A 21,640-nucleotide genomic window follows, 5' to 3' on the forward strand; every position below is an offset into this window, starting at 1 on the left:
TATCAAGACGCTTTATGCCTTGATACAACCAACTTATACCAGATCTTGCTGGCTGCCAGAGCACTCGATGCATTGTTTACTTTGCAAACTGATCTTCTTACAGCTAAATATCTAAAAACTCGTGACAACCACACCAACCTGGTCATTAGAATTGTTCCAGGCGCGGAAGGGTTCACGTACTTAACGTTCAATGAGGGTGACACAGTCCCCATTGCGTACAAATCTCATCTGTACACTTCGGCTGAGCTGCGATTTTCCACTGTTGAAAAAGTCTTAACAGCAGTTCAGATGGCGATCCTGAAAGAACGAGCGCTATCACAGGGAAAACGCATGCTGGTGGTAACACCGTTTCCTGCTCTCGAAGCAGTCACTAAAGCTAGTGTACCAAATTCCAAGGCTTTGCATCCAAGGTGGATACAATGGGCGACCTCCTTACCTTCGCCTGACGTCGAATACATCTTTGACGTGGCGTTGCAGACTCAAGAGAGTTTGGAGTATGAATTCGTTCATCCTGCTCCACAGTCATTGCGCCCCTTTGAGGAATACCATTGTGTCATATACACTGACGGGTCGGCGCAACCCGCAACTGGATCAAGGCACGCTTATTCAGCGGCTTGCGCAATTGTAGTCGGTACTTTCATGAATGGAGAGTTCAAATCTGATGCGGTGCATACGCAGTCATTGGGTGATTGCACCGCGCAACTGGCGGAGCTTCGTGCTCTGGTGCTTGCACTTGAGTTTGCTGATCACAGAGTCACTACTCTTATAGTGAGTGACTCTTACTATTGTGTTCAATCTTACAACGACAATTTACTTTTTTGGATTATGAATGTTTTTCGTGATTCCAAAGGTAGCGCAGTGAAGCATAAAACGCTTTGGGCTCGAGTGTCGGAACTCAAAGTGAGTCTGCCACTTGTGGATGTAATTCACACTCTTGGTCACCAACGAGTTGGTATCCATGCTGTCGGTAACAGTTTGGCTGAAGAGGCAGCTAAAACAGCAGTGGCGACATATTTAGTAGCAGCAGTTACAAGATCAAAATCTTAGATAGATGCAGACATCTTAGCAGCTATAGCTGCTTCTGAGACAAGGACAAACTTCCCTAGAGGTTTCCCTTCTCGATACCATTATCACTTAAGTCCTGATAACGTCCCATTAGTGAGGATTAACGACGTTGGTGATAGATTGATCCCCAACGCGGACTGCAGACCAAATTTGATAACAGCTGCCCACGAAGGTGTTGCGTCTGCGCATGCTGGAGTGTCAGCAACTGTGTCTCTTTTGCAGCAACGTTACTGGTGGTACGGTTTGTATAAACAAGCGCGGGCTTAGGTCCTTAATTGTGACATTTGCCAGCAGATCAAACCCTCTTCTGTTGCGCGTCCACCTCCAACGCAGCTGCATATATCTAATCAACCACTAGCGTGTGTTTATTTAGATCACTGCGGTCCTTTTACCTCTGATACTGCGTACAAGTACATCTTGGTTGCAGTGGATTCGTGCACACGTTTTCTGTGGGTGTGGCCACAAAGGAGTGCTGATGCCAGGACTGTCATCAAAGCATTGCGTGTCTTTATAGGGAGTTTTGCGTGTGGTACCCTTCACTCTGATCAGGGCCCGGCGTTCGCCTCTAAGGCGTACAAAGAAGCAATGAGAAGTTTGGGGGTCCAAGTCAAATTTTCGTCTCCATACCGGCCTGAGGGCAATAGTGTTGTGGAACGGATGAACCGTGACCTAAAGCAATCGTTGACAGCCAAGGTGTTAGGTACAGGCCGGAACTGGCTTGCCCACTTGTATGACGTCCAACGTGCACTTAATAATCTCCCTAGGAGGTCTCTGGGTGGGCGGACCCCGTACATCATGCTCTTTGGAGTGAGAATGTTTGTTCCGGACCCTGATGGTCTAGACATGGCGGCGGCTGCCGCGCCTTTTGACCTCGATGACCACTGTGCTGTATTACAGAATCTACAAGAAGCAAGAGACACTCTAGCGAAGGAACACGTGCCCTCTACATCTGAAGAAGCGCTCCTGATTCCGGTGGTCGGCTGGCTGCCTCGAGTTGGTGAACTGGTCCGTGAGAAGGTGGAGAACAAGAAGGAGTTTGGCCCCTCTTATCGTGCACCAGTCCCGGTGCTTGGAGTATTGGGTACACGTACAGTTGTTTTACCACCACTTCCTGGTCGCAAGGAAAACAGGTACATTTCAATTGAAAATGTCAAGCTACACAGGGTGGCCGATTCTCCATAGTATGACACCTTCGGTTTCCTGCCCTTCAATGCTGAGAAACTCTGTTGTGTTGCCACCCTCTATCATCGTGCCTGAAGTTTCCATTGAGATGCATACAGTTTCAGACCTGGCTGTGCCTCCTTCTGCTGGTGGTTTGCCTGGTGATCCGGAGTATGCTTATCCTACAGAAGTCACTTTGGCCCTATTGAATACAACAACACTTACCCAGTCACATTCTTCCTTTGAAACTGAATCATTGACTTCCACTGTCCCTTCCAAAATCTCTATATTTTTTGCCTGGTTCAAGAGAAATTTTTTGGTTGCACCTTGGACTTACATCTGGTTGGTGCTAATTTGTATTTTTTTATTCATGACAATTGGCTTTGTGGTAGTGTTTTTTAGACTTATCAATGGACACTACCTGAATGAGCGTTCTACAATTCAATTAATTGATGGAACTTTGGCCCCCCATTCCTCATCACACATCATGAAAAGAGACCAGACGTTTGTGAACATTACCGCCTGGCCTGTACGTGATGGGATTGCTTGGGATGCGGTGAACTTTCAAATTCATGGTCCCACAGAAGTTATTAATGTGCCAACTGTTTTCGTGTTTCTATGGGTGATGTAGTTAAACAAAACATCCGCTCAGATGATTGGGATGTACAAGCAATAGAAGCATTGTTTTCTGATTTAAAATATTATGCTGCATTTGATGCTGAAGATCTCTATTTAAATACTGCAAACTATGATGAGCAATTTTGTTTTCAACATTATGGCACACATTTCCTACACAGAGCAAATACTTTTTGAAATTTTGTTAATTTCACTCAATGGGAACATTGTCATGTCCCTATGCCCGGCAGCTCTGCCACTTTATTGAAAAAATTCACATACTTTTCGGATTTTAGTGTGTCAAACCCTGAGTCTTTTTATTTTAAGGTGGAGGTAGAACCCACTTCTAAGGTCAGACTGACACACACAAAATTATTATATTCCAAATCCTTTATGGATGAATAGGCTATTGGAGGTTATGACGTATGGAAAGCTACTATCGATCTTAAATCGGTTTGGGGAACTAAACCGTGGCAGGTACAAGGAACAGAAGCTTTGCATCGTGCCTGTCTTATCCCAAACCATATTTTATTTTTAAATTCGTCTATTTTTCAGACCACCTGTTTTGGATTGGCAATATCTAAAAAATTAATTTCCCCCTCGATCCCTGATCTGGGTGCTTATCCTGGTTGGGAAAATCACTCAGATCTGTCCCTTACTATGTTGCAGTCGCTTGTTTCCAATGGCACCTTCAATATTTCGACATTGAATCCTGAGGGTTGGTTGGTATGGCAAACAAGCTCAGATTCCTGTCAACGTCGGTTTCTGGATTTGACTCCAGGGTATACACAACTTAGGGTTGACCCTCGTTTTACATCTTCACACACAGTGACTACCTACTCTGTAGGTAAATTATGTCAGTCATGGCTGCAACATTCCACGTTAACTTCAGTTAAGCTTCATTTATCACGCTTAAATGACAAAATAGATTTAAATGATTTTATTAAGGGTCCTGCAAATGGCAGGTCTAAACGATGGGCTTATGCCATTTACAATGAAATCTGGAAATTGTCGCAAATTGAAGCTGCTTCTAGATTATGTGCTATTGACCAGGCCAATATGGAAAAAGTATTGGCTGTGATAGATAATAGTATTAATACGTTGTCTTCTAGAATTTATACATTAGATAATATTGTTTCTTCTGTCGTAGACATTGTGCAAGATGATGTATCTGTGTTGTATCATGGTCAAAATCAGTTGCGTTCAATTATGCAGTTTGCATGGACATTGCAAACGTTAAAGGCAGGGAAAGTCCCTTGGGATTACATGAATATTTCATCATTGTTCCTTCCGTTTAATTTGACTGAAAAACAGCAGTTCATGTCCATGAAAGATGCAACTTATGCATTGCTGCACATTGAAAAATTAGAACCTTTACCTTTTTCTGTAGCTGAGTTAAATTCAGCCGTGTGGCTAATTCACGGATTAGTCACTTTACCGTTCAGTTTGTTCAAGTTTAGTTCGTGCATGAAACATTATGCCATCGGCAGATATGAACAACTTGGTGATGCGTTTCTGCATGAAGTTTGGTCACTTCCGTTCACTTACAGATGCGTGCGGTATGGCAAGGAAGTTTACTTAAAAGGTGAAGAATGCAATTCCGCTCCTGATCACTCTGTGGTTTGTAGACATATACAATTACATGGCGCTTGCAATATACACGCTCCTAATTTAGCTTGTGGGGGCGATTCCAATGGCAGTTATAACGTCTTCTTTTAAGCTGCTTGCCAACGGTAGTTATTTGCTTTTAAATAGTGAAGCTTGCTGTGGGATGCTAGAGGGTATTCCTTTCATAGTGACTGTTTCACAAAAAGTAGTTTGCTGTAATAACGTCCTTTTCCCACCCCCGCAAGGCCGACTCGATATATCCATCTGGCCAGCGATTCCAACCTTGAACGCAGAGTTAAATAGGATGAGCAGAATAAGGGCTCTTTTGTCTAAAAAAGAGGTTGCGTTGACTTCGTCCCGTGAAACATTTCTTCTTAATGTTGCGAACACACGCACTGAGGTACAAGCTCTTTTAAATACCGACCTCCCCCTCCATTTTGGAACCTTGATTCAAACTATCTTTAATGCTTCGTCTACGACTGGCCTTGTTCATTTTTTTAAAATTGTGGGCTCGGGCCTCGTGACATCTTTCCAGACTGTTTTTGGTGTGATCCCCGCATTTTTACATTCTATTTTTCGAGTGTCTTCGGAGGTTTCCCCTTGCTCCTCGCTTTGGTGGCTGGGATCCTCTTGTTGATTTGCGCACTTCGGTATGGCTGCACACCGGGAGTTGCAAGACAGAATGCTATGCTTGCTCCATCTTCGTAGCCGGATGCTTGATTTCTATGGCACCTTACCACTGGCGGTATTAAGCGTCAAGTATGGATTGTCTTTCCGGTTTCCCTTTTTTACGTGTGTGCAACCTGTTTTTCATTGCCTAGATTGTCCCTTCCAATGGGCTCTGGACTTGTGCCTGTCCAACTTGGCGTCACCTGACCCGGATTTTGATGAACTAATGTGTCCCTTAGTGGCTCATGAATTTGATTGTTCTGGTGTCGGGTTTATGGCTTTGGGCGCTGCACACGGAGTCCTTGGAAACTGGGATATCGGAGAGGCAGCTATTGATTTCCCTGAAAGGAGTTATATTGAGGAGACTGACAGTTGTCCTATCATGGTGCTGGATGCTCCGATACTTGATGAACATGTGTGTTCCTTTCCCTTGCTCAATTGGATGGCAGATACTTTTGCGGAACGCTCCAATGATTTCCTCTTGGAATCAGTTGCAACTTACGGTGCATATACCTTCATGGATTGACTGATTGACATTGTCACTCCGGGGTGCATCCAGGAGTGTTAATTTTCTACGAAAGTTTTGTTTATTTTTTTTATATATCATTTTTCATTTTTTAAACAAATTCTTTTTTTATTATTCTCGGACTTTACACTTACCTTATATGGACTTATAGTTCATGCCATTGGTTCCATTCTGAATCACTTGAACTCTGCGTTCTTGATAAGTGTGTCCCTATTGGTTAGTGCTCCGATCATGGGGGGGTGTGAGATGGATTAAGCCACGCCCTATTTACAACACTAAGTTAGCATAAACTAGATCATTTTTAGCAAGCAAGCTTGTCGTTTCTGCTGCGCTGCATACAACACTGTTGTTATGTGTTATTCATTTTAGAAATGCTGACTCGACTTTGCCTTACAGGATAACAAACTGTTGTTTCACATTCTTAACCGTGAAATGTGCCCTTGGTCTGTACATCATGCAAAGAACGCGTCTGGGTCACTAGAAGGTACAGAGTGTTGTGTTTAGATTGATCGTACCACTTGTTAGACATATCATGCATACAGCTGCCAATATCTGAAGGACAAGCGTCTGTAATATTGCAGAACAGATTGGTTTTACATTCATTCGAACAGAAGAGCTGATGCATGCGGTAGCTGATCCTTTGATGTGATTCTACTAAGCTGATCTATACGGTATGGGGTCCCCCCTGTTAGCCTAAGAGACCTTCTAATAGTCTAATAATAATAATGTATTAGATTATAGTGAAAGGAGTGTGGCCGTATACCACTGTCATTAATAGTATGATTGCTCCTTTCATTTTATATGGTATTGTAATAATGCTTATGGTTCTGATCTGTACTGTTAGTCTGCTAGTGTTAGCCAAAATACTGCATCTTAGGACGCGAGGTTTATAAAATAAACTCTTTAAACTTTACCGTGTCTGTATTATTATGTTGTGGACTAACAAATAAGTACGAACAGGTATTTCGGATTCCCACCACTCCTGAGAAATATCTAAGTCGCTTGTTCTGGTTTGTCTATACATTGGGACCACCTAGCTAGATCTAGGTTAACGAATGGGATACTAAGCTAGTCGGATAAGGGGTTCTGGGTTCTGAGGGGAGTTTTCTGGTACACCACAATTCTCTGAGGTCCTGGTCTCCTGCGCATAGTTCTGTGCAAAAGCAGAATCCCTGCAACCAAACAACTACCCATAAATCGGCCCCCCTAGGCATAAAGGCCAAGGGCTGGTGCTGGAGAAGGGAGCAGTTCCTCAACTACAGGAGTGCCCCCTACCCCCGCATGAAAATCTAGTAGTTGGGGGGGGGGGGGGTTCAAAGTATGAGCCAATTGGAATTCTGGGCAAAACTGCCATAATTAGACCCATGATAACCATGTTGTCCTCTATTGAGGAAAGGTTGCTTAGTCTGGAAGGAGCAGTCAAACGCTCGGTAGCACACTCGAAGTCTGTAGTGCAAAAAAGGGGTGAGCTTGAGGAGGTAGGTAGCGGAGGTAGTAGAGGTAGCAGAGGCGGGCCCACAGAAATTCAGAAATTAATTCCAAGAGAATCCCTGCTCCGAGAGTGCCACAGAATTCGCATGAACCGGACACTCTGTCTACAACTAATTTGGAGATGAGAGCTGCGGTCCAGACAGATAGTTCTGCATCTTCCCAACAGAGACGCCAGGTCTCTTTAGCTCCTGGTCAGCCTGAGAACAGAAAGGAGGAGGGTATTGTAGGTGTGCATGTACAGCTTAAGCAGAAGAACTGGGATGAAAATTCTGAGAAGTCAAACACTGTGAGACAGAATGGTAATAATCCAGCAAAACAAAACATGGAGGGAAGTTTCATATCTGAGCCAAGGCAGATGCATCTCCCCCCGCAAGCCAAACCTTGCACCATTGTTCTTACTAACGTACCTAGACTTCCTCATGGAAAACTTGAGCACTGGTCCACCCTGAAGAACAGGGTGTTACACTTTGTGGCAACGGAGACAGGGTATGCAGATATATTGTTCTCAGAATTTAAGACGAAACGCCGCATTCCGTGGGTTGGAGGTTCTCCTAAATCATTGCCAGGGGATTATGTCGTGATTTCCTTTAGGTCCCCAGATTTGGTGAGGAGCATACTAGACACGATCAGTCACTATCGAGTCAGGAAGGGCGGGATAAGCGTGGTTCACCTAGGCTTTTTCTATCACCCTGCAATGACCCCCAAGTTTGTACCAATGATAGAGAATATCAGAGGTGCTCGTCAACAGAGATTTGGTATTCCAACATCTAACTTCTTTGAGCCCCTCTACAGTATGGATGTGGTTGATTGACTGAAGCCATCTGCTGATATAGTTGGATATTGGGGTGAACAAAGTAAATCTAACCATCTGGACCCATCTCCACAGGTTGAGTTACACCCGCGAGTGGATTCAGCGGGGGTTATACCTTTCAAAAGAACAGAGGAACACATATATGTGAGATACCATCATGAGAACTTAGCCCCCGTACTAGAACAGAATGAGGATAATAAAGGTCTATTGGTGCCATCTAGTTCAGATGTTATTATTGAAGTAGGGTCGACTTCCATTAATTCGTTATCCAACCAGATTGCTACTACTACCTCTGTTGTTACGTGGAATATATCAGGCTTATGCTCAAAGGTACAGAATCCCGTTTGGGTTGGTTTCATAGAGATTATAGATATCCTCTGTCTGCAGGAGACTTGGGCAATAGAACCCATCCATATAAATGGTTTTAGGACATATCACACTCAGGCAGTGAAGGCTATGGGAGGAAGGTCAAAAGGTGGTAACTGCACTTATGTTTCCAACATAATACCCCTAGGCAATATCTACTTTCATGAGGGGGATTGTTATTATCATCTGGTAGAATTAGTATTAAATGCAATTAATCGCCTCATATTGATCAACTTATATAATAATGCTCCCCAAGATGCCTAAGGAGTAGTGGTAAAGAATATCAAGGAGGTTTCTAAAGGTTTATGCACTGTGGAAGGTAAAGGTACTATGTTTCTGTTGATGGGAGATTTTAATTGTACCCAATGTAACTATACTGATGACAGAAGGTGTGGTTTATTCATTGGGTAGGATTATAGCACCCATTTTACACACTCCAAAGCGGGGGATTTATTTAACGAACTCATCTTCGGTATGGATCTCGCCTATGTCAATGAATTGCTGGCTACACCGCACTGCAACTCCCCCACTTTTAATGGGAGAGGGTTTGCAACAACAATTGACCTCACGCTCTCATGCGCACGTGGTCGCTGCCTTTGAAGTGGGTGATATTGCTAAAAGCAATCACTTCCCCCTCTCCATAAAGCTTAAGTTACCAATTTGTAGATCCAAAAAGTTTACAAACACTACTTCATTGCTGGGGAATGTAGTACTGGGAAAAACGAATGGTTATACACTAAAATGGGATAAGGTGGATGCGGATCTGCTGACCAAAAACGTGATAGTGAATTGCTGGTCTGCTCTGGATATTTGCCTGGGTGAGGCTGTATCCGATGTTGCTATTGTTCATTCCTTTAATGATATTACGAGGGAGGTAAAAAACGTGTTAACAGTGCAACAAAGGAACAGATCAACATCTCCCGGGTGGTTTAATGGAAAATGTACCAGGGCCTATGCTAGTTTAAAGAAGGAATTGCATAAACAACCGAGATCACCATCTAAAATTAGGCAAGCTAGATTAGAATATAGAGGGGCAATAAAAGGAAGAAAGCAAACACTGAGCAACGAAGCCTGGGATTCCCTACACAATGCGGCCCAGCGGAAAGACTCTGCTGCATTCTGGAAGGTCTTGAGGACCCCCTTGTTATCTTCTAGTAGTGGCCCTTCTGTCAAAGTAGCAATTGCGGAAGAAAAATGGATTAGCCACTTCTCAATGGTGTACAATGAGCAGAGAAATACTGGGCGGCAATTTGATGATGGTGCACTAAGTAGTGGCACCGGGATTGATCTGGAAATCACCTTGTAAGAGGTGAGTAGGGCCCTGGCTAGTAGTCTGGGTGGCAAAGCCCCAGGACCTGATGGGGTTCCTGTCGATATGTTTAAATTCAACGTTTCTCTTTGGGGGCCCATCTTAACTCAGGTTATTAATGCCAGCATTAAGTCTGATCTCCCATCAACGTGGGTGCATTCAACAATAATCCCAATTTATAAAAAATGCGATCGCCAAGACCCAGGATGTTATAGACCGATCTCCGCCCTGAACTCCATAGTCAAAGTGGTACGGAGGGTCATCCTGGAGCGCCTTCAAAACTGGGCAGAGGATAGTCAGATAATGTCAGATCTGCAGTATGGTTTCCGTGCTGGTTTAGGCACAATAGAACAGAGTCTGAATTTGCCAATTTTGGTTGGCAAGTACACCAGAACAAAAAAAGGAAGTCTTTTCTTGGCTTTTGTAGATCTTACCGCGGCCTTTGATTCAGTTAGACATCACAGGCTGTGGGAGGTCCTTGAGACGGTCAGGGTTTATCTACAAATTATTATGTTTTTAAGACGACTGCACTGTGGAGCTACGGCAAGTGTTCGGTATGGGCTGAAGGGAGAATGCACGCAAGCTTTCCCAATCAAGAGAGGGGTCAGACAAGGTTGTGATCTGGCCCCTTTCCTTTTTAATCTTGATATCAACAGATTAGAAGAAGCATTACTCATGCAGGGCAATGATTTTCCGCAAGTAAACAGTCGGCCCATTCCCGCACTCCTTTATGCGGACGATGATGTGTTATTGGCATGTACGCAAAATGGCCTGAAGAGAGTTCAGGATAGCTTCAGTGTATTTATGAACGATTTAGGTCTTAAAAGTAACATTGCGAAAAAATATGTCATCAGATGTAGGCAAGGCACCCAGAAGACCTGAGAAATGTTTCTGGATGGGTAGAAGGGATCAACAGCAAAAAACTTTCTCTATCTAGGTATACTTTTTAATCAACATGATTCTGCTAAAAAGCTGGCATTTTCTAGATCAACCACAGCTCTAGTAACATTTGCAAAACAATTAGGTGGGAAACCATCCTCAGAACTCCTACAAATATATAAGGCAAAATGTATCAGTATGGCAACTTATGGGGCTGGGGTGTGGGGTTTTGCAGATGCCACCCCGATACAAATATTTGAAAATGCTTTCATAAGGTATATTTTATCCGCACCCCCCAAGACCTCCTCATTTATTTGTCATAAAGAGCTGGGTCTACACTATATGTCTGACCTAGTAAAAGTAGAGCCAATACTCTTATGGCACACAGTTTGGTGTAAAGACCAAACAAAATTAATTAGGGAGATTTTGAAAGATGCACTGAGGTTAGAGGGGGCTCTGCGGATACCCTGGATTAAATACATTCACGATTTTATGAATGACCTGGGGCATCCAGAGTACTATTTAAATCCAATATCAATGCTGGAGATTCCCAGAAAGATCTTAAATAAAGATTGTCTCCAGTTAATGGAAACAAGCAGAATGATAGGGGAAATTTCAAACAAAATCACTGTGAGGCAACATCAGCTGACACGTACAACCTTAGGGATGGAGCCTTACCTATCATTTGTATCTGGAACATTTGATAGATTCCTTTTAATTAGATTTAGACTGGGAAATATTCATAGATTAACATCTTTGCCGAAAATGAACGACTGGTCACGCAAACTAATACCGTGGCCTTGCGATAAGATCACAGACCAGTCGACCATGCATATAGTTTTATTCTGCAAATTTTATATGGAGCCAAGGAAAATTTGGATTGTACCATTTTTAAAGGATTTAGGGCTTAGGCTGTGCCACCAGGCCATGCTCTCACTCCTGCTTCTGAAAAATGAGCACATAGCGTGGAGAATAACAACGTTTTTTAAAAAGGGGCTACAAATCAGGAAATCATTTATTATGAATTTGTAAACTTTATAACTGAGGATGATATCTGTTTCTCTTTTTTTATATGTATAATGTTGTAAATATTTTGAATTGAACTGTATTTTATTATAACTATGTGCTTTTATGACTGTATTGTAAAACAGCCAAATAAAGCTTTCCTTGACTGACTTGACTGACCAAAACTAAATAAATCCAGTGTAGGGAACTGGAGATATGATTTTTTTAAAGAATAACCACTTTATAATACCTCAAAACCTATAGCACCACTGTGGGACATCTGTTCACGTTTGACTGTGACAAAGTCAAAGTTTGAGGCCGACAGCGAAGGAGCCCTGGTTGCAATGATACACTAAGAGGGAGGCCCTGATCAAAATTTTGGCAAGGCAACTAACCTTAAACTGTGACTGGGTCACAATTGAAGGTGGCCGGCTTGACCCTCGAAGTCAGGTTGGGCACTCAATGGAGCATTTCCTCCAAAAGTTCCACAAAGTTCTACATTTTCAGGAGGTGCTTCCTAAAGGTCTCCTTTAAGGTTGAAATTGTCCAACTCACCAGTACATAGGTCTCCTAGATGGTCTTTGGGATGTCTGGACCACAATTTCCACAATGCACCTTGGCAATTCACTGTACGCACTCCAAGATGGGTACCCCTGGTGGAGATGATGCAGGTGTGCTCTGTTAACCTGTAGCTTGCAGGGATTACACTCCTTAATCCTTCATGAAGCAAGCCACAGTCCTTAGAACTGTAGTACCAGATTGTACAGCAGGCAGAGCCATTCAGAGTGCAGGACTTTGGGTTTAAATCCAGATTCCTGCAGGACAGTCCTTATATTCCTTGTAGATTTGGGTAGCAGATCTGAGAAACTATGCAGCTCTCACATATTTATTCAGTGGTCTGGAGTGACAAGCAAGGGGTACCCCTGTCCAATGAGGTGCTGGGTGCCACCCAAAAGCAAGACAACTTCCTCCAAAGTGTGGCATGTGCTTGTCCCACAAAGCACTGCACTTCCAAAATCCAACATGGATGATATATCTCAAAAGGTGTAAGAGCTTGATAAACCAATCCATAGTGTGGCTCATTTCCATAAGCTCTTCTCCCCCTGACCTCTGCAAATTCCTGTCCAAAGCTTGCCATCTGGCAGGGGCACGGGGTGTGAGGAACAAACGCGTGGCTTTCCTTTCTGATCTGTTCATTCCTTGAGTTCAGTTTGATTTACCCAGTCCCCTCTGCAGGACACATCCTCCACCTAATCAGAGCAGCCTGGCCAAGCCTGCTAAGGATTACCAGTCAGCAGAGACCGATAGAAGGCTGGATTTTGGCTTACAGAAGAGAACGCTGCATAACTATTTTTCTGTACAAGCTATGATAAATTCAACAGCACCAGTCTTGTAAGTTGTTTAATTATATTTGGCTTCCTTTCCTATCAATGGTTATATCAACCTAAAATATTGCAATGTTAGCCTATGGAGCTCAGTATTTACAATAGGAGAAAAATTAAATGGGCAGGTTTTCCCTTAACAAGGGCAAATACAACATCTTTTATAAGGTCCCAGTTTACAGTTACCTGCCCCCTCTCCCCTGGTACAAATTAGGTAGATTATCTTTAAAAATGCATGTACCACCAAAGTCAAGTTTGCACGCAATTACATTTTAAAGGCAGTCTGCAAAGCCTGGTTGCCTTTAAAATAACAGCAGGCACTCAGCAGTGCACAAATGCAACTGCAGGAAATCTGCTAGGCCTCTAAACGTCCATGCCCTATCATATACTAGGGACTTATAGGTTCTATAAATACCAATGGTGAAAGGCAGGACTGCTGTTAAAGGACAGAAGGTGAACAGCAGCACAAGCATGCAAGAAATCTGCCGGTCCTCTAAACCTCCATGTCCCATTATATACTAGGAGCTCACAGGTAGATTGCACCCCCTGTCCCTATTATCTACTAGACACTTATAGAGTCTGTTATTGCCAATTGTAAGTGTACCCAATTACATGTACCTTTTTACACATAGCACTGACCCTGGGCCTGCTTAGCAGAGGCCAAGCTACAATAAGAGTCTGTTACCACCAGTATCCTTTAGCAACATATGGAGGTGAACAGGGCAAAAGGATGACTTTCTAGCAAGGCCTCATTGGAATTATGAGATGTTATACACATCCCTCCAACTTTAAGGAGAGCCATCACTCTAAAACGTATAAAACACGGCCTAAAACCAAGGGATGGTAGAGCAGTTTTCGTGATAGAGACATACAAATCCTTTCAGACAGAGGTATTCTATTCATGGATTGTATTCCTAGAATCAAATCCAGTAACACAAGTGTTTCACTTCTTTAAAGGAGATGAACCACCTGAGGAATATATTCTTTATGAGGATATTGAAATTCCACTCACATACATACCTGGAGCATAATCTCTGGTTTAGAGGCACCCTAAAACAACACAAAAACATTACCAGGCTCGGTCTACTAGGTAGACCAGGAGCAACATGGCCGATACTAGCCGGCTACACACCACATCCTGACATTGAAGAGATGTCAGGCGAGGAATTACGTACTCAACTACAAGGGTTAATAAAACATTACAAACAATTAATCCAATAGGTCATGGGGACTTTCACAGTCCAACCACCATTAACCATTTCAAATCAAACGCCTCAACAGGGGAATACACTAAAAATAACTCCACAGACTTTAATCGCAGTCGTGGGTAAAATGCCCACAAAGCGTGAACAAATTCCATTCTGGATAGCTCACAAGATTACTCAAATCAAAGCAGTATTTCCTAATACTAGCCCTTATGAGTAACACAGAATACTGACAATCTGTTTACCAATGGGGATCACACCACAACTGGAAGACTGCACTACTTGGGGCACAGTTTTTGCTGCCATCTATACTAAAACACATAGGGGCAGATTTACAAACCCCTTTCACCACTTTTGCGTCACTTTTAACATGGTACAAGTGATACAAAGTGACGCATGGGCTTGTAAATCTGCCCCATGGTGTTACATCAATTGCAGTAATACCAGCTGTCCTCAAACAAATTCAAAACGAATACGGGGCAGAGCCTGCTCTGAATTTAGGTATGAAATTACTGAAAAACTTCCACCAGGTCCCAACAATAATATTATCTAGTATTAAAGGGGAGCCAGCATCAGTGGCGATCCGCCAGCGCTTAAGGGAATTTGATGTAACAGAACATCAACAAGAACTACTCAGAATAATAGAACAATCTTACACTAAATTAGGCAGAGACAGTTTGGGTGAAAAACCTTTGAAGCCACAACTGTCTGAAGGTCCTGAGAAGGACTCTAGTAAACAAAATCCTACATCTTCTAAAAAGAAGTGGGGAACTAATAAACAAAATCCAAAAGAAAAACGTTCTCAATCCCGAGTTAGGTCTCCTCAACAGGAGCCCTCTGAAAGGAGGTATAACCTCAGGAATAGAGATAATTTGAGAAAACCTGACTGGTATCAGGATACTGATACTCTTTCCTCTCGTACCTTTCAGATATCGTCACAGACATCAGAAAGAAGAGGATGGTCAGATCACAAAGAGGAACGCGTCAAGTCCAGAGACAAACAGCACATTCAGAAAAATAAATCAAAACCGAATTCACCAAAAAGAAGGTAGCAGGTCTGAAGATCAGACATGCCGAGGATACTGAGAACACATGTGTTATAACCTGTTGTGTTGTGTGCATCTTCCTTATTATTATTCAAGAACGGAGAATGGACTCAGACAATGCTGGATGGTGCAGCAGAAGTAACAATAGCTCGCCAGAACCTGAAGGAACTTCTGGAGATAGTGGACTTGAATGAGTACATCGCAGTAGAGACTGTAGACACCAGGGTTAGTACTCCACAAAGGTTGTATGAAATAACACTCCAGATTGAGGGAGACATTTCAAGAAAAGTTAAAACACTCTTTTGGGAGAAACTTTCAAGGGGTTATGATATACTTCTAGAAGAACAGGACTGGCCACCAGAATTTGTCAGGGAGTGCCCACATGGCGAAGACATCATTATGCCAACCTTCTCCAACCATATTCCAATTCTCCTAAAATATACTTATGCCAGGAAATGGGCAGTTGCCCAAGCCCCAGCATTATACAAAAATCATGTAGGATGGGATAAGGAATCAACTCACCACAAAATACAACTACAAAATCAAACAAGTGCACAAAGGCAGTACCCAATAAAGCAAGAAGCTAAAAAACTGGTCAGGGAGATCTTAGATCAACTTGAATACCAAGGGGCGATTGAAACATACACCTCCTCAATGAACAATCCTTTGTTTCCTGTACCCAAACCAGATAATACATATCGTCTAGTATTGGATTACAGAAACTTGAACACTTGTTCTAAAACATTTGCAGTGCAAAATGCACATAGTACAGCATCAATGAATAACATTGTGCATAAAAAATATAAAACAACATTAGACATTTCAAATGGTTTCTTTTGTCAAAACATAGCACCTGAAAGCAGGTACTTAACAGCATTCTCAATAATGGGGACCCAGCGTCAACTTTGTAGACTCCCACGAGGATTCAAGAACAGCCCGGGGTTATTCTCAGCAAGGGTAACTGCGGGGCATATCATCAAGGGGCCGCAATAAAATTATTGCCGCTTTAGCGTCCGTTTTTGGGCGAAAAGCGGCGATAATTTTATTGCTCTATTAGCAAGGACACGCTAGCGCGTGTTTCCTTGCCTTAGCACCCGGCTTCTTTCCGCCTAGCCTTGCATCGCTAATGAGATGCAAGGTAGGCGTGCCATGTAAAACTGCATTGTAAAATATCGCTAACGGGCCTTCGAGATATTTACAAGGTGGGCCTCAGGATTTTTTCAGACGTTGGTTTTTGGCAAACGAATGTCTGCTAAAATCCTGACTTAGCTATACTTACCATTGGGGGTGGAAAGGATATTGCCGTTTTCCATGGAACATCGCTGGAAAACCAGCGATGTTCCATGGAAAACACGGCTATCGCTGGACAATTATCGCCATTGCGCTATGCGTTGTTAATACAGCACTAGCATGGCGATGATTTCCAGCGATAGGCGGCGATAATAAATCTCATGCTAAGAGCGGCCAGTGATAATTATCGCTGCCGCTTGATAATATGCCCCCAAGTTACTACAAATGTATGATGACGAGCCATTATCATATGTCGATGACATCTATCTGACAGACGATGAGCTAGATAGGCACTTGAACAGGGTGAATGCCATAATACTGGGCTTCGCCTTTGAGGGCTACAAATTCAACCTTAGAAAAATCCAGAATTGCCCACCTCACTGTCCTTTTCCTAGGATATGAGCTTTCAAGTGAAGGCAAAAGCCTGGCAGCTCACTTTTTAGAAAAAACGCTGAAAAACTTACAATCCATCTTGGGTTTTCTAAATGTTGGTAGAATTTACATTCTAAATTACGCCAAAAGGGTTAAACCTCTCTACGAATTAATTAAACCTGATTTTTCAACAAAACATTGGACACAGGAACACACAGGCATCCTGCGTTCACTCCAAGCTAACATGTTAACAACAAATTACTTACAAACACGCGAAAGTAAACGCAATTTGGTGATCCAAATAATTTCGGGTCAATGCGGATTCACTTATTTGACATATAATAAAGGTGAAAAAGTACCAATTGCATACAAATCAGATTTGTATACACAAGCAGAAATGCGCCTCACTTGGACAGAAACAATACTGACAGCAGTTCAAACCGCTGTCGCAAAAGAAAGGACACTAGCTCAGGGAAACGCATTATTGTCGTGACTCCAGTACCGGTCTTAGAGCCTGTTACAAAAGCGAACATCCCAAATGCGAAAGTATTACATCCTAGATGAATACAATGGGTTAATTCTCTTGCTGCAACGGATGTTGAATATGTTTTTGATCCTGATTTAAAAACACAGTCGTTCCTGCAATATGAACATGAATGTCCTCTGCCCACTGAAATTCTGCCTCTCGATCAGTACGAATTCATAATTTATACTGACGGATCAGCACAACCCGTTACAGGGAGTAAGCAAGCTTACAGTGCAGCGTGCGCAATCGTTAAATGTCGCATGCGCGATGGTAAATTCCGGCCAATGGTCAATAAAACTCAATCTCTAGGAGATTGTACAGCTTAGCGAGCTGAACTACAAACATTCAAACTGGCACTTGAAAATACGGATCGTTATCGGGTCCAGCAGAGTATCGATATCCGTTGGCATGACTGATGGGAGTGTTAAACAGATGTGTAGCACGCATTCTTCACCACAAAACAGGCAGCGTAGATCAGGTAAGATGCAATCTTGCCAGATTGGTCTAAATGACAGAAACCATGTTGCATTTACTTTCCGTAGACGAGGTATGCCCAAAAGTTGCACTATGAGCTCACAGCACTTCCGTTCTAGGAGAGCTTTCTCCAAGTTGCTGGGAGTGACGCCGGTGGATAGGCTTGTGTACAGATCTGCAGCCACTTCTATAGTGGCACATTGATACTGGAGTAGATGAAGCTGCACATATGTGGAAACATAGTGGCTTATTTATGAGCCCTTGCGTCACTTTTGCGCCACCGGTGCGTCACTTTTTGTGACGCATCGGCGGCCTAAAACATGCCTCCTGTTGCGCCCTATTTACAAAGGAATGCATATAAGCAGATGCGTCACTTTGTAAACACCTGCGCTACATTATACCTGCGTCAGGTTTAATGTATGCAGGGTGGGCGTTCCCACGTAAGTAAGCCTCGTAGAAGTGACGCAGTGAACTCTACAGGATTTCATTGTGCCACTTCTAGGGTGCAAATGCATCAATAACTTACGCCTGCTCACAGCAGACGTAAGACTGATACATGCCCTTTCACATGGGGCGTGCCCCATGTAAAAGGACACATTGCTGGAGTTGCGTCACTTTTGTGACACACTCCAGCAATGCATCACTTTTACGCCTACAGATACATCAGAAATACTGACGTATCTGTAACTCCTTGTGACATGATGCGTCATACAGTAGATATGACGCATCCATCATGTCGCAAGGCGGTCACACTGAGAAGTGACGCATCACTGCTTTCACGCAGCGATGCGTCACTTCTCATAAATGATGCCCGTAGTGAGGGTTACCAGGAGCAGATATGCATTCAGTGCAGCTCAGAAAGATAGGGATAGAGCTCCATTGAACTGTGATCAGGGAATACAAGGTTTTTATGAATCACTCCAAATTACAGGTTTAAAACAAACAGGGGAATTCCATCGTGGGAGACAAGTGGCCTTAGAAGTGATTCTGCAGGTGAAATTACCAGGCATTTAAATTTTTAAATTCTAAATCACAAATCAAACAAACAAAAAAACTGAACACAGTGCTCCGTGTTTCATGCAAAAGTTGATGACTTAAGTTAATGCGGTTTATGTTTAGAAAATGGTAACAAATGTGTATGTAATCTGCAGCAGAAACAGGGTATTCAATTCATATTTGCTTGAAGGGTTTGGAGGAGTTGGGAGGTTCCCTATGGTTTTCTGTATCCCTTAAGGTTTTGGATGTAAGGTCTAGTTGTTATGGTTCTGTGGATGTCCTCAATACATTATGGAAATCTTAAACTATGCATAAAGAACTTACCTCTGCTGCAGTCCAAGAAACCATTGAATCGAATCTCATGTAACACGCATTTTTATACTGAACCCAGCCGGCTTCACAGTTACCTTGAGCACACAAACATGTTTCCTGGGCACCTGCAATAACTGGCAGAGGGTAATGTATAGCAATAAAAATAGAAATGTAAGTAATTGTCAGAAAGATGGAGTTATTATTATACAAATTATGGCAATTTTCACAATTCTTTTTGTTTGCAAAATTCATTTTTGAAATGTATAAAGCCATTAGGTATTCATACATACACAAAGGAGCAACATTTCTCTAAGAATCTACCTTCTCAGTGAAAGAAACAAGGAAAAAAAGATTAGCTCTGGGAAAGGAATGGGAGAGAGAGTGATGCGCAGGCAAGGAGGGAGTTGAAACCAAAAAGGGTGAAGGAGAAATATAGATGTCAGTGATCGAAAACCCTTATCATCTTAATGGCACTGTGATACAGTTCTATAGTACTATGTTAGCACAGGAGCATAGTGTTGCAATGTTACAGCGTTGCTTACGTAGAATAACTCTATCCACATTTTTGGAAATGTGCTATTTCTCTAGGATCACCCCAGAGTTTTGCCTTCAGTTGCTGAAGCCGTTTTTGTTGGCAAAAAGACTCTGTGCACTTTACTCCTTTTGACCTTTTGTAAAGTGCTTGGGCTCCCTTCTCTAAACATGATAACATTGATATACCTGAGTGGCACATATATTTTACATGTACGTCCTTCGTATATGGTACCCAGAGCCTGTAAATTAAATATTACCAGTAGGCTCCAGCATTCATTGTAACACAGTGTAGGGCTGATGGATGATCCTTGGGCGACTCCGCAGGTGGTTAGTGTGGTCTCTGAGATGAAAGGGGGAAGTCTGGCCCACTGTGTTCTGTCAGAGAGGAAAAAGGTAATCCTGTTGAGGGCTTTGTTTTGGATTCCCGCATCATGGAGTCTGCGGGATAGGGTGCATGTGAGACTGTGTTGAAGACCGCAGAGAGGTCCAGGGGGATGGGGGCCACAGTCTCACTTTTGTCGAGGAGGGAGAGGATGTCATCATTTGCAGCGATGTGGGCGGTCCCTGTGCTGTGTTTTTTTATGAAGCCTGATTGGGAGGGGTCGAGGGTGTTGTTTTCGTTGATGAAGGAGGCGAGTTGGCTGTTGACTGCTTTTTTGAGAACTTTTGCCGGATAAGGAAGTAGGGAGATCGGTCTGTAGTATTTGAGGTCATTGGGGTCTGCCGATGGTTTCTTTAGGAAAGGGTTGATCTCGGCGTGTTTCCAGTCATCAGGGAAGGAGGCGTCTCGAAGGATCGATTGATGATGCTTTGCAGCTTGGGGGCAATGATGTATGCGACTCTGCGGCAGATGTGGTGGGGGTTGGGGTCTGAGGGTGCCCCTGAGTGGGTGGTCCTCATTGTCTTTAGGGTGCCTTTGATGCTGAGGGCGGTCCAGCTGTCCAGCGTTGGCTGAGTGGTGCTGAAGGTGGTGGATGTGGGTTCCTCATGGAGGTTGTTGTTGTCAAAGTTGTCATAGATGGTCTTGATTTTGTGATGGAAGAAGGTGCTGAGTTTGTCGCAGAGGTACTGGGAGGGAGGGATGTCGGTGGATTCGCTGTTGGGTTGGACGAACTCTTTGATAATGCCGAAGAGTTCCTTGCTGTTGTGTGCGTGGGTGGAGATTCTGTCCTGGAGTACATTCTTTCTTGAATGTCTGATGAGTTTGTGGTGGGCAGTGGTGGCTGTTTTATAGCTGTCAAGGTCTGCTGGGTTTTTGGAGTTCCTTCATATTTTTTGAGGCGTCTGCAGGTCTGGATTCCGGAGTTCTATGGAGTACAAGCTGGCCCTCTTGGCGTGAGGGTTGGGAGATTTCTTGAGGGGGGCGGCGGTGTTTGCGCATTCGGTGATCCATTTGTGTAGGGTATGGGGGTGAGGGTAGGGTCGTTGTCTGAGGTGGTGGGAGAAGAGTTGCTGAGGGTGGTGGGTAGTTGCTTGTCAGAGATTTTGCTCCAGTTTCTGCATTGGAGCTGGGGTGGGCATCTGCGGAGATCTTTGATTTATAGTTGAAGTGGATGCAGCTGTGGTCCGTCCAAGGGAGTTTGGAGGTGTGGCTGAAGAAGATGGAGTGTTCTACTGAGAAGATAGAGTTGAGGGCGTGTCCTTTTGAGTGTGTACGTTCTGGTACAATCTGGTTGAGTCCTATGATGCTCAATCACAGTCAGCCTAAAATTGCATCGGGGTCCTGTCTACTCTGACCATTGGACGGCAGTTGCTACTTAATGCTTTCTTGCACCATTTTTATTTTAAACATTAAAAATGAATATCTCAAATTTCTACCAAGTCAAAAAGTAAGCCAAGAGCTGGCCCAATCTACTGCTTATAAAAGAACCGCGCTCCACCACGGTAGGCCTTAACGTTTGACTTTGCCTTGGTCTTGCAGGGTTTTGGTGTCATTCAATTTATTCGAATGTACTCTATTTTGGGGATTTTTTTGTGTTGTGTTTTCTTACTGTTTAT

The 21,640-nt window shown here is 43.2% G+C and overlaps 1 protein-coding gene across 2 annotated transcripts in view; it reads right to left on the bottom strand.

Moving 5' to 3' along the window:
- LOC146854036 (C-type lectin lectoxin-Enh4-like) overlaps positions 1-21,640 on the bottom strand; it is a 114,196-nt gene that overhangs the window by 70,790 nt on the left and 21,766 nt on the right. For both annotated transcript variants that reach the window (XM_085651890.1, XM_085651891.1), the window contains one exon: positions 19,121-19,242. In XM_085651890.1, coding sequence (XP_085508016.1) covers positions 19,121-19,242 — 122 coding nt within the window. The remainder of the gene's footprint in view (positions 1-19,120; positions 19,243-21,640) is intronic.

The sequence above is a fragment of the Triturus cristatus genome, chromosome 4_1 (genome assembly GCF_964204655.1).
Source record: "Triturus cristatus chromosome 4_1, aTriCri1.1, whole genome shotgun sequence".
Lineage (NCBI taxonomy): Eukaryota > Metazoa > Chordata > Amphibia > Caudata > Salamandridae > Triturus > Triturus cristatus.